The sequence below is a fragment of the Theropithecus gelada genome, chromosome 19, assembly GCF_003255815.1.
Source record: "Theropithecus gelada isolate Dixy chromosome 19, Tgel_1.0, whole genome shotgun sequence".
Lineage (NCBI taxonomy): Eukaryota > Metazoa > Chordata > Mammalia > Primates > Cercopithecidae > Theropithecus > Theropithecus gelada.
In genome coordinates this window covers 15109037-15126768 of record NC_037687.1, presented here as the reverse complement: position 1 = coordinate 15126768, position 17732 = coordinate 15109037, and the positions used below count along the sequence as shown (strand labels likewise).

The window sequence follows — 17732 nt, the reverse complement described above, 5'->3', positions numbered from 1 at the left end:
GAGGCAGCCAGGAAATAATGTGTTTTCAAGTAAGTTTCCATTGTAGGCAAGAGGGCTCAGTCTCACTGGGAAGCCCTGGGGGAGAGTATAGGACACATACCTGAGTCATCCCACACAAGGGTTGAGGGAGCTGGGGTATTTATACACTAAAGTTATTAGGTGAGGGCTGCTCTCAGGGACATGTTAATTCATTGGCACTTTTGGAATGCTTGTTACATGGACATAGTGGATTCCATCTGCTAGATACAAATGGCTGCAAATGTCACTTCCTCAGGGAAGTCCTCCCTGATTTTTCCAGCTCAAAGAGTGGCAGTTTTGCTCAGCATTCATTGCAGTCTATTTCCTTCTAGGTCCTCCTTACCAGCTAGAAATGTCTCATGTATGAGTTTAGGATGTTATCTACCTCCATCATCTGTCAGCTCCAGGAACGCAGAAACCAAGTTTGGTTTTCTGCAGCCTCTCCAGCACCTAGCACATAATAGGCACTCGGGAAACATTTGTTGACTAGACAAAGGCTTACATGAATCTTTTGAAACTGATATTATCGTCTTGTACAAATAAGGAAACCGAGGCTCAGAGAGAGGAAATGACTTGCCTGAGGTCACACAGAGGGAGAGGAGCCAGCTGGTACTCCACTCCTGTACCGGATTTATGCTGACTCATTTATTCCTCAGAATAGCATTTACTCACCTCTGGCTTTCAAGTAAGCATTTGTGGAAGCCTAACAGAGATACAAGAAAGTGCTCCCAAGGGCACAGCTTGATGAATTTCCACAACAGCACACACCCATGTAACCAGGACCCAGCTCAATAAATAAAACATATTAAGCCAAGCGTGGTGGCACACATCTGCAGTCCCAGCCACTGCAGAGGCTGAGGCAGGAGGACTACCTGAGCCCAGGAGTATGAAACCAGCCTGGGCAACATAGTGAGACCCTGTCTCTTTACAAAAAAAAAAAAAAAATTAAAATTAGCTGGGCATGGTGGCATGCACCTGCAAGCCCAGCTACTTGGGAGGCTGAGGCAAGAGGATTGCCTGAGCCCAGGAGTTCAAGGTTGCAATGACCCACAGTCATGTCTGTGAATAGCCACCGCACTCCTGCCTGGGTGACAGAACAAGGCTTCGTCTCTCTGAGCACAGAGGCTCATGCTATTCCTGTATTCCCACACTTTGGGAGGCTGAGGCATGAGGATTGTTTGAGCCCAGGAGTTCAAGACTAGCATGGGCAACATAGTGAGGCCCCATCTCTACAAAAACCAAACAGACAAAAAGTTAAAAATTAGCCAGGTAGCATGCAACTGTGGTCCCAGCTACTCGAGAGCCTGAGGTAGGAGGATCGCTTGAGCCCAGGAGGTCAAGGATGCAGTGAGCTATGATTGTGCCACTGCACTCCAGCAGAGCAAGACTCTGTCTCAAAAAAGAAAAATCTTATTATAAAAAAGAACATGCTAAATTTGTGTTATGTGAATTTCACGTCAAAAAAAAAAAAAATAGGCCAGGCATGGTAGCATGTGCCTATTATCCCAGCTACTTGGGGGGCTGAGGTGTAAGGACCACTTGAGGCCAGGAGTTCAAGACCAGCCTGGGCAACAAAGCAAGACCCCCATCTCTACAAAAAAAAAAATTATTTTTAATTAGCCAGGTGTGGTGGCATGCAGCTGTAGTCCCAGCTACTCAGGAGGCTGAGGCGAGAGGATCGCTTGAACCCAGGAGTTAGAGGTTACAGTGAGCTATAATGGCACCATTGCACTCCAGCCTGGATGACAGACCTCATCTACAAAAAATAATAATATTTATATTATTTATAATATATTATTATATTACTATGTAATATAAATATTATATTTTTATTTTATGAAATCTATATTATTTTTATAGACCTCATTTATAAATAATAATAATAAGAGTGGGGCATGGTGGCTTACACCTGTAATACCAGCACTTTGGGAGGCCAAGGCAGGCAGATCATTTGAGGTCAGGAGTTCAAGACCAGCCTGGCCAACATGGTGAAACCCCATCTCTACTAAAAATACAAAAAACTTAGCAAGGCATGGTGGTGCATACCTGCAGTCCCAGCTACTCAGGAGGCTGAGTCAGGAGAATCACCTGAATCCAGGAGGCAGAGGTTGCAGTGAGCCGAGATCGTGCCAGTGCACATGAGCCTGGGAGACACAGCAAAACTCCTTCTCAATAAATTAATTAATTAATAATAAGAGTAATAATAAATCTGGCCATCTTCCAGAAGCCCCCCTTGTGCCCTCTTCCCAGCCACTAGTGCCTCCAAAAGAAACTGATATCCTGACTTGTTACGTGTGGTTTTGCCTGATTTAGGACTTTATGTAAATGGAATCACAAAGTGTATACTCTTCATTGTTTTGGGGGTTTAGTTTATTATTGCTTTTTAGAGATGCGGTCTCCCGAGGGCAGGGAGGGGAGAAAGAGAAAACAAGTTAGATATGAGGTTTCCCTATGTCACCCAGACTGGAGTGCACTGCCAATATTCACAGACATGATCACAGCTCACTGCAGCCTTGAACTCCTGGCCTCAAGTGATCCTCCTCTCAGCAGAGCTGAGAGTGGGGAGGGGGCCGAGATGAGGGCAGTGTGTGGACAGACACTGGGCACGACTGTCACTCTCTCGCCCCCCCAGGAGACCCCCCTCCGCCCACCATGGACCCACCATCTCCAAGCCAGACCTCCCAAACTCAGCCTCCTGAACAGCTCAGATTACTGGCGTTTTATGGCTTTGGTTTTGGTTTTGGCTCAACATTGTTTGTGATTCACCCAAGTTAAATTATTCATTAGTTTGTTCTCACTGCTGTATGATATTCTGCTGTGTGAAGAGATCACAGTTTATTCCTTCTTCCACTAATGGGCACTTCGGCCGTTTCCAATGTGGGGCTACTATGCATTGCACTGGGGGGGGTGGGGGGGGGCATATCTATCAGATGTCTACCCAGCGATGGAATTGCTGAGTCAGAGAAGATCCAGCTAATAGTGTTAGTAGATCCTGCCAAACCGTTTCCCAACACGAGCGAATGGGTCTACACTCCGGCCAACTGTGGTTGAGAGTTCTAGGTGCTCTGTATTCTCACCAGCATTTGTTCAGCCTGTACTCATTTTGCAGAGAAGGCAACCGAGGCTCAGAGAGAGGGGCAAGCGCTGCCTCCCAGTCAGGGAGGGACTCTGGGTCCTTCTTGCTAGAAGCCTAGTAACCCACCTCCTCTTTTCTCCTCCCCCGAACCTCCAGCATCCTGCCCCCACTGTGCCCTCCCAGACTGGCTGTGGGGTGGGGTGGGACAGAGAGGGTCACGTGGAGTTGGGTTCCGAGGGAGGAAGCCAGGCAGGGTGCAGACGGCTGCTGATTCTGGTCAGGAAACCAAGGTAAGGGAGGCAGTGGAGGTGGGGGCAGGGGGATTCCTGAAGGCAGAGCTGAGAGTGGGGAGGGGGCCGAGATGAGGGCAGTGTGTGGACAGACACTGGGCACAACTGTCACTCTCTCGCCCCCCAGCAGACACCCCCGCCGCACCATGGACCCACCGTCGCCAAGCCGGACCTCCCAAACCCAGCCCGCAGCCCCCTCTCCGCTGACTTCCTATCGCTGGCACACAGGGCGCGGTGGGGAGAAGGGGGCTGGAGGGTTTCGCTGGGGCCGCTTTGCTGGCTGGGGCAGGGCCCTGAGCCACCAGGAGCCCATGGTCAGCACCCAGCCAGCCCCTCGCTCGATATTCCGTCGGGTCCTATCTGCGCCTCCCAAGGAGTCACGGACCAGTCGCCTTCGACTCTCCAAGGCCCTCTGGGGGAGGCATAAGAACCCACCACCGGAGCCAGAGCCGGAGCCAGAGCAGGAGGCCCCAGGTACATGGTTCCCCCGCCCTGAGCTTGGGCCGGGCTGGGAAGGCGGATGCTTGGGTTTTGTCTGCCTCCGGAGCATCAACCCTACAGACACAGGAAGTTGTGGGGAGTGCGAAAGCCCAGCAGGAAGTGGCTGGGGCCCAGCTACCCTGTTCCCTCTTTCCCCCTGAAGAAGGTAGGAGGAGTTGCCAGGGTCCTGTGGGCACAGCGTCCATCTGAGGACGGAACAGTGAATGTAGACCCATGGTGGTATTATCCAGAGGCTAAATGGCTCTTGGCCCCAACGGGTCTCTCCTTCAATGGCTCAAGCCCATCCTTTCCTACCTGGATATCCATCCTCAGCCTGCCTTCTGCTCTTCTACCTTCTAGCTTCCATGTCTTTGTTCTGAGCCCTTAAGCCTCAGCTTCTCCATCAGTTCAATAAGAATAATGATCTCCATTTTGGAGAGTACATCATTTTATTTGCTCATATTCATTTATTTATTCAAGCAGAGGTTTGTTGAGCTTCTTTTCTTTTTTTTTTTTCTTTTTTTTTTTTTTTTTTTTTTGAGACAGAGTCTCGCTCTGTCACCCAGGCTGGAGTGCAGGGGTGCAATCTCCACTCACTGCAAGCACTGCCTCCCGGATTCACGCCATTCTCCTGCCTCAGCCTCCTGAGTAGCTGGGACTACAGGCGCCCGCCACCACGCCTGGCTAATTTTTTGTATTTTCAGTAGAGACGGGGTTTCACCATGTTAGCCAGGATGGTCTTGATTTCCTGACCTTGTGATCCGCCCGCCTGAGCCTCCCAAAGTGCTGGGATTACAGGTGTGATGTTGAGCTTCTATTGTATGTGCCAGGCCCTGATTTAGGCACTGAGGGCACACTAGTGAAAGAGACGGATGACACTCCCTGCCCCATGGAGCTCACAGTGTAGTGGAATTGACTGAAAATACATCAACAAGAAAATGACAGATGGACGAGGCATGGTGGCTCACACCTGTAATCCCAGCACTTTGGGAGGCCAAGGCGGATGGATCACCTGAGTTCAGGAGTTCGAGACCAGCCTGGCCAACATAGCAAAACCCTGTCTCTACTAAAAATACAAAAAAAAAAAAAAAAAAGTATCTGGGCATGGTAGCACATGCCTATACTCCCAGTTACTCAGGAGGCTGAGGCAGGATAATAGCTTGAACCCAGGAGGCAGAGGTTGCAGTGAGTCAAGATTGCGCCACTGCACTCCAACCTGGGCAACAGAGTGAGACTCCATCTCAAAGGAAAAAAAAAGAAAGAAAGAAAAAAAAAATGACAGATGGTGCTAAGTGTCACATAGAGGGATCTAGAAGAGTAATGGATATCGCAAGAATTAGGGCTCAGGAATGTAACACTAGGCTAGGGCCCAGCATATTTTAAGTGATCCGTTAATAAGTGGGAGTTATCATTTATTGCTCCTGGTGGTAAAAACGAGGGAACAGACAGACAGTCTGGGAGGGCTAATTCAGCCCTTCTGTTTCCTGGAAGCTCATTTAATTCTCACTGCTTATATTCCCATTTTGTTTTTGTTTCTGTTTTGAGACAGAGTCTCACTTCCTCGCCCAGGCTGGAGTGCAGTGGTGCAATCTCAGCTCACTGCACCTCTGCCTCCCGGGTTCAAGAGGTTCTCCTGCCTCAGCCTCCCGAGTAGCTGGGATTACAGGCATGCACCACCACACCTGGTTAATTTTGTATTTTTAGTAGAGACATGGTTTCACCATGTTGGCCAGGCTGGTCTCGAACTCCTGACCTCAGGTGATCCACCTGCCCGAGCCTACCAAAATGCCGGGATTACAGGCATGAGCAACTGCGCCCAGCCTGTTGTTTTTTTTGAGACAGAGTTTCAGTCTTTCACCCAGGCTGGAGTGAAGTGGTGCAATCTCGGCTCACTGCAACCTCTGCCCTCCGCGTTCAAGCAATTCTCCTGCCTCAGCCTCCCTAGTAGCTGGGATTACAGGTGTGCACCACCACACCCGGCTAATTTTGTATTTTTAGTAGAGATGGGGTTTCACCATGTTGGCCAGGGTCATCTCAAACTCCTGACCTCAGGTGATTCACCCACCTCGGCCTCCCAAAGTGCTGGAATTACAGGTGTGAGCCACTGCGCCTGGCCTGCCGTTGTTTTTCAAAGACAGGGTCTTGCTCTGTCGCCCAGGCTGGAGTGCAGTTGCATGATCATAGCTCACTGCTGCCTTGAATTCTGCGGCTCAAGCGATCCTCCCACCTCAGCCTCCCAAGTAACTGGAAATATGGGCACACAACACAGTGTCAGGGTTTTTTTGTTTTGTTTTGTTTTGTTTTGAGACGGAGTTTTACTCTTGTTGCCCAGGCTGGAGTGCAATAGCACTATCTGGGCTACCACAACCTCCGCCTCCCAGGTTCAAGCAATTCTCCTGCCTCAGCCTCCCAAGTAGCTGGGATTACAGGCATGCGCCACCACGCCCGGCTAATTTTGTATTTTTAGTAGACACGGGGTTTCTCCATGTTGGTCAGGCTAGTTTCAAACTCCTGGCCTCAGGTGATCTGCCCGCCTCGGCCTCCCAAAGTGCTAGGATTACAGGTGTGAGCCACGGAGCCCAGCTGCGTCAGGCTATTTTTTAAAGACAGGGTCTTGTTATGTTGCCCAGGCTGTTCTCAAACTCCAGATCTCAAGCAATCCGCCCCACCTCGGCCTCCCAAATGTTGGGATTACAGGCATGAGCCATCGTGCCCAGACTCGGTCCTGTTTTTTAACCTCTCGGACCCACATGTTGTCTTGGTTAAGAGAAGAATGCAAAGAAAAAAAAAAAGAGAAGAATGCTTGTGACTGAAGCCCAGCCCAACCACTCACAAGCTGTGTGACCCTGGGCAAGTCACTCAACCTCTCTGAGCCTGTTATCATAGCCCTTTGAATGGCTTTTGGAGGATTCAATGCAAGAAGGTGTGTGGAGTGGTATACAGGGTACTGGACACATGGTAGGTGAGCTGTGTCTGCTACCCATGGTTAGTGGGGACAAGGCCCAGACAGACATGAAAACTTGCCCAAGGTCATACAGTCCGATACAGCTGCTGGGGTGGGGGGCACCTAGGAGGGAACCCACCATAAGCCTTCGGGAATGGAAAGGGTGGCCTGAGGGAGAGAAAACGTCTCTTAAGTCCCCCAGTACCTCCTCTTCTTCCCAGAGCTGGAGCCGGAGCCAGAGCCAGAGCCCCCTACCCCACAGATCCCCGAGGCCCCCACACCCGACGTGCCTGTCTGGGACATTGGGGGCTTCACCCTGCTTGATGGGAAGCTGGTGCTGCTTGGAGGAGAGGAGGAGGTGAGAAGGGGCACCTGGGCAAGGGGAGGGAAGAAAGAAAAAGGAGGAGGGCAGAACAGAGGTACGGGCTGGAGGGAGGATAGTGGGAAGGTGTCTGCCTCTCCCTCGGTCTGCCTGCCTGCCTGCCTCCCCTCTCTGACTACCCACTCCTGCGGGAGAACAGGGTCCCCGAAGGCCCCGGGTGGGAAGTGCTAGCTCCGAGGGCAGCATCCACGTGGCCATGGGGAACTTCAGGGATCCAGGTAAGCTTGAAGAGTGGAAAGGCCTGGGGCATTTGGGAGGCTCTAAAAGTGGGGCAGAATCTAAGATGACTCCAACCCCCCAACCTGCCACCCATAACTACCCACAGATCGGATGCCTGGAAAGACAGAACCAGAGAATGCTGGTCCCAACCAGGTCCACAACGTTCGGGTAAGGCAGCCAGTGAAGGGGGTAGGTAGAGGGGAGAGCCAAGACCCTCACAGCTGAAAGGGCACTCTTGCTGGGTGATCTGGGGCAGGTTGCTGACCCTCTCTGGGCCTCAGAGTCCCAGTCTGTCAGATGGAGTTAATGAAATAATCTTTCTCTAGGGGTTGTTTTTGGGAAGCCAATAGAGAGTGCAGGAGCCAGGCAGGGCAGTGCACAGCTGTAGTCCCAGCTACTTGGGAGGCTGAGCAGAGAACACTGCTTGAGGCCAGGAGTTCAAGACCAGCCTAAGCAACATGGGGAGACTCCATGTCTTAAATAAATAAATGAATAGTGCACGAGAATATATGATTGATGCTTTACAAATGGGAGTTTGGCCCAGGCACAGTGGTTCACACCTGTAATCCCAACATTTTGAGAGGCTGGAAGCAGAAGGATTGCTTGAGACCAGGAGCTCAAGACAAACCTGGGCAACATAGCAAGTCCCCAATTCTACATGGTAACATTCACCTGTAGTCCCAGCTGAGGCAAGAGAATCACTTGAGCCCAGGAATTTGAGGCTGCAGTGAGCTATGATTGCACCACTGTACTGCAGCCTGGCTGACAGTGCAAGACCCTTTCTTAAAAAAACAAATGAACAAAGAATTAGGAGCTGTTGATTGCTCTTATTATTCCTGCTAATACAGCCTGAGCTTGGTGTTGGTCCTCCAAGACCAGCAGATCCTCTGGGATATCTTGGGAGGGAAGGAGCTGCGGAAGGAGCACAGATTTCTGTCCAGCTGACATTCCCTTCCCCACAGGGGTTGCTCAAGAGGCTGAAAGAGAAGAAAAAGGCCAGGTCGGAGCCCCGGGATGGGTAAGGATGTATGAGAGGCTGGAGGGGCTGAGGTTCAACACTGGCCCTTCCTCCTCCTCCTCCTCCTCCTCCTCCCCCTCCTCTTGCCTATCATTCCAATCTACACCAAACACCCCCTGTAGCCTCTGTGTTCTGCCCCACATCAGTTGATTCTGGGGACATTGAATGACGTAGCACAGAGCCAGGGTGCCGGCAGAGTCTGACACAATAACTCTAAAATGGGAGCTAAGTCAATCAACTGGTCTGGGAGGGTTAGGGAAGGGACCCTTGAGCTGAGATCTGAAGGGTGGATGGAAGTTAACTAGGCCAACAGCGGGGTGGGAAAAGCATTCCAGGCAGAAGTAACAGCAAGTGCAAAGGCCAAGAGGCAGAAAGAAGCAACTAAAACAAGGCCAAGGGGGCTGGGTGAAGTGGACCAGGGGTAGCACTTTGGGAGGCCGAAGTGGGCAGACTGCTTGAGTCCAGGTGTTCAAGACCAGCCTGGGCAATATAGTGAGACCCTACTTCTACAAAAAATACAAAAATTAACCAGGCATGGTGGTGGGCACCTGTAGTCCCAGCTACTGGGGAGGCTGAGTGGGAGGATTGCTTGAGCCTGGGAAGTTGAGGCTGCAGTGCACAGAGATCGTGCCACTGCACTCCAGCCTGGGCAACAGAGCAAGACTCTGTCTCAAAAATAAATAGGGCTGGGTGCGGTGGCTCACACCTGTAATCCCACACTTTGGGAGGCAGAGGCAGGTGGAACATTTGAGGTCAGGAGTTCAAGACCAGCCTGGCAACGTGGTGAAATCTCACCTCTACTAAAAATACAAAATTAGCCAGGCATGGTGGCACACGCCTGTTACTCAGGAGGCTGAGGCAGGAGAATTGCTTAAATCTGGGAGGTGGAGGTTGCAGTGAGCCAAGATTGTGCCACTGCATTCCTGCCTGGGCAACAGAGTGAGACTCTGTCTAAATAAACAAATAAATAAATAAATAAATAAATAGGACTGGGCGTGGTCACTGACGCCTGTATTCCCACACTTTGGTGAGGCTGAGGTGGGTGGATCACTTGGGATCAGGATTTCAAGACCAGACTGGCCAACGTGGTGAAACCCCATCTCTACTAAAAACACAAACATTAGAAAATTAGCCGGGCATGGTGGTGGGCACCTGTAATCCCAGTTACTTGGGAGGCTGAGGCAGGAAAATCGCTTGAACCTGGAAGGCAGAGGTTGCAGTGAGCCGAGATCCAGCCACTACACTAAACAAGACTCTGCTTTAAATAAATAAATAAATAAGATAAAATAAAACAAGGCCAGGGAGGCTGGAGCTCAGAAAGTGATGGGTTAGGTGGAGGGAGATGAGGTAACAACATCTGGACTCTACTTGGTCATATAGGTCACCAGGAGTTGAGTTTATGCCAAAAGTAAGGAGGCGCCATGGGGAGGGGGCACAGGGTAGAAAAGGGATCCGAACTGGGTTGAAGTCCTTCCTGGCCTTCCTCTACCCTTCAGGCTATGGGGGATGGGAAGAGGCAAGAATGACCGTGTGCTCCCCCGCCCCCTTCCCAGGCCCCCCAGTGCTCTGGGCTCTAGGGAGTCGCTGGCCACACTCTCTGAACTGGACCTGGGCGCCGAGCGGGATGTGCGGGTCTGGCCACTGCACCCCAGCCTCTTGGGGGAGCCCCATTGCTTTCAGGTAAGTGCAGACAATCCACCTCGGTTCCACCTCAGTCCCACCTCCCACCCTTTGGCTTCACCCTTGGCCTGGATCGCACACTGTTGGATTCTCCATCCCAACAGGTAACGTGGACGGGCGGAAGCCGCTGCTTCTCTTGTCGCTCGGCCGCTGAGAGAGACCGCTGGATCGAGGACCTTCGTCGCCAATTCCAGCCCACCCAGGTCATTGCCCTCAATAAAGCGGGACACGGAGACCCCGCCCACAGGCCTGGCCCACCCCTTCCACTCTACCCAAAGCCAGCTCTCTCCATAACCGGCGCTCCCAACGCACCTGCCCCGCCTGCATCGTTGCAAAGGCTCCAAGACTCCCCTTCCATCTATTACCAGCCCCGGGAATATCAGACCCGCCCCTTCTGTCTACTCTCGACCCTATATGCACCCAAAGCCCTGCCTACCACATAATCGCGAAGTCTTCACTCCAGTACTACTCTTCTATGCCCTGGAGCCCCGAACTCTCCCGGAGAGCCCAGAAAAGCTTTAGAAAACTTCTGCGTAGCCACCTCCGGACTCCCGTGGCTCCACTTCTTTCCCCAAAGGCCCAGAAATCTCACTAGGAACCCAGCGCACCAGGTTTGAGGCTCCGCGTTCACTTGCGGTGCCCTCTTTGGGGTGCCAACAAACCAAAACGCTTCCCCCATCCCACTCCCATCTGCAGGACAACGTGGAGCGGGAAGAGACATGGCTGAGCGTGTGGGTGCACGAGGCGAAGGGGCTTCCCCGGGCAGCGGCGGGGGCACCCGGCGTGCGCGCCGAGCTGTGGCTGGATGGCGCGCTGCTGGCACGCACGGCGCCCCGGGCCGGCCCAGGCCAGCTCTTCTGGGCCGAGCGCTTTCACTTCGAGGCGCTGCCACCTGCACGTCGCCTGTCGCTGCGGCTGCGCGGCTTGGGCCCGGGAAGCGCGGTGCTGGGCCGCGTGGCCCTGTCGCTGGAGGAGCTGGGCGCCCCACGCGCGCCAGCCGCCGGCCTGGAGCGCTGGTTCCCGCTTCTCGGGGCGCCGGCGGGCGCAGCGCTGCGGGCGCGGATTCGGGCGCGTCGCCTGCGTGTGCTGCCGTCCGAGCGCTACAAGGAGCTGGCGGAGTTCCTCACCTTCCACTACGCGCGCCTCTGCGGGGCCCTGGAGCCCGCGCTGCCTGCGCAAGCCAAGGAGGAGCTGGCGGCCGCCATGGTGCGCGTGCTGCGGGCCACTGGCCGGGCACAGGTGCGGCACCGCGACAGCGCGGACCCGGGCGACCAGGGGTAGACCGATAACGCGCTTCGGGCGGTAATTGGGGCGCAGGACCTGAGTTGCACCTGTAAGAGGCAAGACACCTTGAAGGGCAGGGCCTGAGCATCAGCTGTGAGGGGCGTGGTTCAAGTGTCACCTGTAAGGGGCGGGTACCTAGAAGGGCGGGGCCTGAACATCACCTGTAAGGGGCGGGGCACCTTGAAGGGCGGGACCTGAGCGTCAGCTGTGAGGGGCGGGGGGCTGAGCTGTACTTGTAAGGGGCGGGGCACTTTGAAGGACTGGGCCTGAGCTTCAGCTGTGAGGGGCGGGGCCTAATTATCATTCATAACGGGCGAGACACCTTGAAGGGCGGAGCCTAAGCTTCAGCTGCGAGAGGGGCCTGGGCATTACGCATGAGGGGCGGGGCCCAGGTTGAACCCCAGCGCTAAAAGGTTTAAATTTCTGCTGTGAGGGTTAGAAGTTCTGGCCTCGGTTATGAACCCTAGCAGTAAGGACTGGGCCTAAGCATCAGCTACGAGGGGCGGGGCCTGTGCCTCTGGTGTGAAGGACGAGCCAAGGATCCGAATTCCCTTGGACTCAGTCTGCATCCGGTGCAACCTGACCCCCTGCCCTTCCTAGGCGCTGGTGACTGACCTGGGCACTGCGGAGCTGGCGCGCTGTGGAGGCCGTGAGGCGCTGCTGTTCCGGGAAAACACATTGGCCACCAAGGCTATCGATGAGTACATGAAGCTCGTGGCACAGGATTACCTCCAGGAGACCCTGGGTGAGCTGGGGGAAGAGTCCGTGTCAGTGGCCTGCTGGTGAGCTAGGGGACCTGGGTGAAGTTCTAAGAGTCCTTGAGCAACCTGGATTCTGGTAGTGAGTGGTGTTTTGGAGGTGCTAGGATCCTGGGGACAACTGGGAGCTCCCCAAGATGTTGGGTGCCTCCGGAATAACCTGAAGACAAGGTTGGAGGATGGGTGTGGCGGGTTTTGGTGGTCATGGTCCCAGCCCCTATCTGGCTGTGCTGGGCTGCAGGACAGGTTGTGCGGTGTCTCTGTGCTTCCACTGAGGACTGCGAAGTGGACCCCAGCAAGTGTCCAGCCCCGGAGCTGCCAGAGCACCAGGCCAGACTTCGAAACAGCTGCGAGGAGGTCTTCGAAACCATTATCCATTCCTACGAGTGAGAATCAGGGCCCCAGCCCCTTAGTCCACCCCCGCTTACCATGCTAGCCCCAACCCCCAGTTTAGGGTTGCCAGATAAAATACAGGAGACACTCAGTTAAATTTGATGCAATTATTGGGACCATGCTTATACTAAAAAGTTACTCATTTGAGCCAGGCATGGTGGCTCACGCCCGTAATTCCAATGCTTTGGGAGGCGGAGACAAGAGGATTGCTTGAGCCCAGGCGCAGGCGTTCAAGACCAGTCTGGGCAACATAGCAAGACTCCATTGCTCCAAAAAGCTTTTTTAAAATGAGCTAGGCATGGTGGCATGCACCTGTATTCCCAGCCAAGGCTGGAGGATCGCTTGAGCCCAGGATTCAAGGCTGCAGTGAGCTATGATCATGCCACAGCACTCCAGCCTGGTTGACAGAGTGAGACCCTGTCCCAAATAAAAGGAAAAATGTAAATAAAAATCACTCCATTATCTGACATTCATGTTTAACTGGATGTCCTGAAGTTTCATTTACTACATCTGGCAACCCTGTCACCATGCAACCCTATCACCACTGACCCCAAGTAACCCGAGACCCAATTCCTTGTCCTGTAACCACAGGTGATTCCATACACCCAATTCCATGCCACTGGCTCCAGTTAGCATAGGATCTCAATCTTATGACCTCTGCTTCCAGATAATGCCCCAAGTCCATGATCCCTGGCTTTAAGTGACCCTCCACCTCAAATCCCATGCAACTGATCACAGGAGACCTGGGATTCCAATCCCTTGACCTCTGACCCTAGGTTAACCTGCATACCTAATCCCTGACTTCAATCAAGTGACTTCTGACCCTAAGTGACTTCCAGACCCCAATCCTACTTTATATCTTGTACTCTGGCTCCCCAATCTCATGTCTGATTACAAGTATATCCAAGCTCATAACCTCTGTCTTCATGTGACCTTGTATCCCCAACTATAAGAGTATTATCCCCAGCGATTGCCATAGCTACACATAAGCCATGGCCCCATGCTGACTCATAACCCCAAGCATTGTTATCTCAGATATTCCCAATCCTGGAGTCCAGACCCCAGGTTCAGTGAAAAGGAGGCCTACATGGCCTTCATGAATAGCTTTCTGGAGGATCATGGACTAGTCATGCAATGCTTCTGGGACTCCCAACCTTATGACTTTAACCTTTATGCCCATAGCCTCCCCGTCTGACCATTCATTGCCTCTTCTGCACCAGCTGGTTCCCTGCGGAGCTGGGCATCGTGTTCTCAAGCTGGCGAGAAGCATGCAAAGAACGTGGCTCTGAGGTGCTGGGCCCCCGACTGGTGTGCGCCTCCCTCTTCCTGCGGCTCCTGTGCCCCGCCATCCTGGCACCCAGCCTCTTTGGTTTAGCACCAGAGCATCCAGCACCCGGCCCAGCCCGCACCCTCACACTGATTGCCAAGGTCATCCAGAACCTCGCCAACCGTGCCCCGTAGGTGCTGGGAAGCTAGGGGTGGGGGGGGACCATGCTGGGAGTGTGGGGGTGGCAGGTGCCTGACCTGACCCACCCAGCCTGGCCCTGATCCAGGTTCGGTGAGAAGGAGGCCTACATGGGCTTCATGAATAGCTTCCTGGAGGAACATGGACCAGCCATGCAACGCTTCCTGGACCAGGTGGCCATGGTGGATGTGGATGCTGCACCCAGTGGTTACCAGGGTAGCGGTGACCTGGCCCTCCAGTTGGCTGTCCTGCATGCCCAGCTCTGTACAATTTTTGCTGAGCTTGACCAGGTATGGCCTGAACCCAGAATAGGGAGGCAAGAAGGCTTGGGAGACTCTGACCCCATAGATTTTGCTCAGTCTCTGTCCTGCATGCCTCATCAGACAACCCGAGACTCCCTGGAACCGCTGCCCACCATCCTGCAAGCCATCGAGGAGGGCCAGCCTGTGCTTGTATCAGTGCCAATGCGTCTCCCACCGCCCCCGGCCCAGATCCACTCCAGGTAACCTCAAGTCTGGTCTAGGGTCTGATGGGTGGGAACAGGAAGGAGCAGGGCTCAGACAGGGGTCAGAGGTGAAGATGGATCATTGTGAGCAGAGGTCAAGCCCAGGGTCAGACTGGAATCACAGGTTATAGAAAGGGTCCGGTCAAAGGTCACAGTGTGTTTGAGGTCAGGGATGAGAGGAGAGGTTAGGGTGGAGTGATGTCGAGGGTCATAGAGAGGACAGTATTAGAAGTCAAGGACAGGAGCCAGGCTCAGTGGCTCATGCCTGTAATCCCAGCACTTTGGGAGGCTGAGGCAGGAGGATCACTTGAGGCCAAGAACTTAAGACAAACCTGGGCAACATAGGGAGACCCCCATCTCTACCAAAAAAAAAAAAAAAAAAAATACCTGGGTGTAGTGGCATGCGCTGGCAGTCCTAGTTATTTGGGAGGCTGAGGCTGGAGAATAGCTTGAGCTCCGGAATTCAAGTCTGCAGTGAGCTATGATCGAGCCACTGCACTCCAGCCTGGGTGACAGAGCAAGATCTTGTCTTAAAAAAGAACAAGTTCACCTGGGGGTGAGGTCACTTCTGGTCAGGTCGGGATGGAGTCGTCTCAGGGGCCAGTAGAGGGTCTGAGATCCTCCATCCCACCCCTAGCCTTTCCGCAGGGGAGAAGCCCGGCTTCCTGGCCCCCCGGGACCTCCCCAAGCACACCCCTCTCATCTCCAAGAGCCAGTCTCTGCGCAGCGTTCGCCGCTCAGAGAGTTGGGCCCGGCCACAGCCGGACGAAGAGCGGCCCCTGCGGCGGCCCCGGCCGGTGCAGCGCACGCAGAGTGTCCCAACCCGGCGTCCTGCCCGCCGCCGCCAGTCTGCGGGGCCCTGGCCGCGACCCAAAGGCTCCCTGAGCACGGGCCCGGCGCCCCGCGCCCGGCCTTGGACCCGGGACTCCGCCTCGCTGCCTCGGAAGCCGTCGGTACCCTGGCAGCGCCAAATAGACCAGCCGCAAGACCGAAACCAGGCACTGGGCAAGCACCGACCTGTGAACAAGGTAAGGTCAGGCCTAGGTCCCCGCCTGGGGAGTGGGGACGGGGACGCGACTGGGGAAGACTGAAGGGCCAGGTAAGCCTGGGTTCAAGTACCCAGCTCGCTGCGCTGTGTGACCACGGGCCTAGCCCGACCCTCTCTGAGCTTCAGTCTCCCCAGCTGTACGGCAGGAGGGATGTTCCCCAACTAGGCAGGCCGGTGATGACGCTGAACGCTTGGGCCTGGAAGGTCAGGGTCTCCAGGGAGACACAGGGGCGGGACGACGGGTCAGATTACAGCTGCTCTCCCACCACAGTTGGCAGAGCTGCAGTGCGAGGTGGCCGCTCTGCGTGAGGAGCAGAAAGTGCTGTCCCGCCTCGTGGAGTCGCTGAGCACCCACATCCGGGCCTTGACGGAGCAGCAGGAGCAGCTGCGGGGCCAGCTGCAGGATCTGGACTCCAGGCTCTGTGCTGGGTGAGCCCAGCCCTCTCCATTAGCTCCGCCCCCAGGTGGGCCCGATCCAATTAGATCTGACCAGACCCTCCCCAAACCACGCCTGGCACGACCAAGCCCCACGCTGGCCCCGCCCTAATAAAAATCTGTCCCGGCCCCTCTTCGCAAGCCCCGCCCCCAGGTGGACCCACCCCCCCGAAGGTCGGCCTAGGACGCTGGCAGATTCTCTCATCCAGGCCCCACCCCTCCATCAGCCCCTCCCAACCTGGCTGGACCGGGCACTGAGATATCTCAGCCTGGGCACTCCCTCAAGCCCAGTTACGACCCCACTCAGGACGGGCCAAGCCCCGCCTTGAAGGGATGATTGATAGGTCCTATCATTCCAACTATTCCAGTCTCTGGTCCGACCCTTCTTCAAGCATATTTAGGCCCCGCCCTTCAGTCTGAACAAGCTCCGCCTCCACTCCAAGCTCCGCCCCCCTGAATCCCTGCCACTCCAACCAGGAGCTGGAAGGGACTCCTTAGCCTCTGACCTTCGCCCCCATCCCCCGACCCCCACAGGAGCTCAGAGTTTGATTCAAAACACAACCTTCCAATCTATGAAGGGCACAGTCTGAAAAGCCTGGTGAGATTGCCGTCTGAGCCCTGGCACAGGTCTGGGCGGTGGAGGAGCGAGGGTTGGGGTGCAGCCCTCTCCTGGTTTCTGAGCCCCATCGCCACTGCCTCCCCAGGAACACCGCCTAAATGAGATGGAGAGAACTCAGGCTCAGCTGAGGGATGCTATCCAGAGCCTGCAGCTTTCTCCAAGGACGCGGGGGTCTCGGAGTCAACCCCAGCCCCTCAAAGCACCCTGCCTCAATGGAGACACCACCTGAGCTGCCCATCCTGCCTCACCACACGTGGTCTGGGAGCAGAGAGATAGACGTCTTGGCGGGGGGGGGGGGGGTGTCTGACCTTGCCTTAGCCCTACAGCCCTACTTGGCCTACAATGGGGAGTGGAGCTGCTGGTCCCAACCACTCTGGCAGTGTGAAGTTGCCCAGTAAAATCTTGATTTCAGTAAAATTGCTGGTTTCTTTGCCCACTAAGAATTGCCAGTTCTAAGGCATTTGCCCCCCCCCCCAAGCCCTATTCGTCTCTTCCAAATTCTCCCCTAATTAGAAGTCTCATGGAGAGGGCCATATACATAAGCTCTCACCAGCTGTGTTACCTTAGACCTTCATTCTCTTAAAAGCCCGTTTCTTATCTGTGAAATGGACGTAAAGTTCCCTACACAGTGAGAGGACACATAAAGGCATTCGATAAAAGGTATTCACCATTGTCATAGGCAGCACCTGCTTCTCAATGAAGCATGAATTCCAACCCTGGCAACCTCCCACAGTGAGAGCATCTTCTCAGGCCCTCCTCATGTCATGGAGGCCATGGGTCTGGGAGACGGATAAATTCATACTGTGTATGAATGATTGGGTAAACGAGTCATTCAAAACATGGGTGAGTGGATGGGTGAGGGGTAGAGTGGGTGGAGCAAATCGCAGACGGATAGGTTAGCATTTGCTGGATGTTTGACCTAGTAGGTGAGTAGTTGGGTAGTTGGTTAACCAGGTTGGGTATGTCTGCCTAGAAAAGGCCTGGTTCATAGTAAGAAAAAATTTTTTGAATGTTGTGATTATATATGTCATATGTACACATGTTGAGGTCTCCTGAGACTCCTGAGAACTGGGCAGTGCAGAAACAATAATGAACTAGACAGGACTCCTGGCCTCATG

At 54.2% G+C, this 17732-nt stretch overlaps 1 protein-coding gene across 2 annotated transcripts; it reads left to right on the top strand.

The window, feature by feature from the left end:
• Positions 1 to 3319: 3319 nt before the first annotated feature.
• RASAL3 (RAS protein activator like 3) lies at positions 3320 to 17027 on the top strand. 2 transcript variants are annotated; one of them, XM_025367533.1, is made up of 18 exons: positions 3320 to 3384; positions 3512 to 3858; positions 7030 to 7166; positions 7330 to 7408; positions 7516 to 7577; positions 8372 to 8427; positions 9981 to 10107; positions 10212 to 10310; positions 10804 to 11346; positions 11992 to 12136; positions 12391 to 12535; positions 13763 to 13999; positions 14096 to 14297; positions 14391 to 14509; positions 15150 to 15540; positions 15832 to 15989; positions 16530 to 16593; positions 16700 to 17027. In XM_025367533.1, exons 2-18 carry the CDS (start codon positions 3531 to 3533, stop codon positions 16841 to 16843), a joined length of 3036 nt encoding a protein of 1011 aa, XP_025223318.1. In that variant the 5' UTR covers positions 3320 to 3384; positions 3512 to 3530; the 3' UTR covers positions 16844 to 17027. The 2 variants fall into 2 exon arrangements, with proteins under 2 accessions (XP_025223318.1, XP_025223319.1); XM_025367534.1 differs by lacking the exons at positions 13763 to 13999; positions 14096 to 14297; positions 14391 to 14509; ... (2 more) ...; positions 16530 to 16593; positions 16700 to 17027 and having other exon boundaries at positions 8372 to 8409; positions 12391 to 13153.
• The last annotated feature ends 705 nt before the right edge of the window (positions 17028 to 17732 follow it).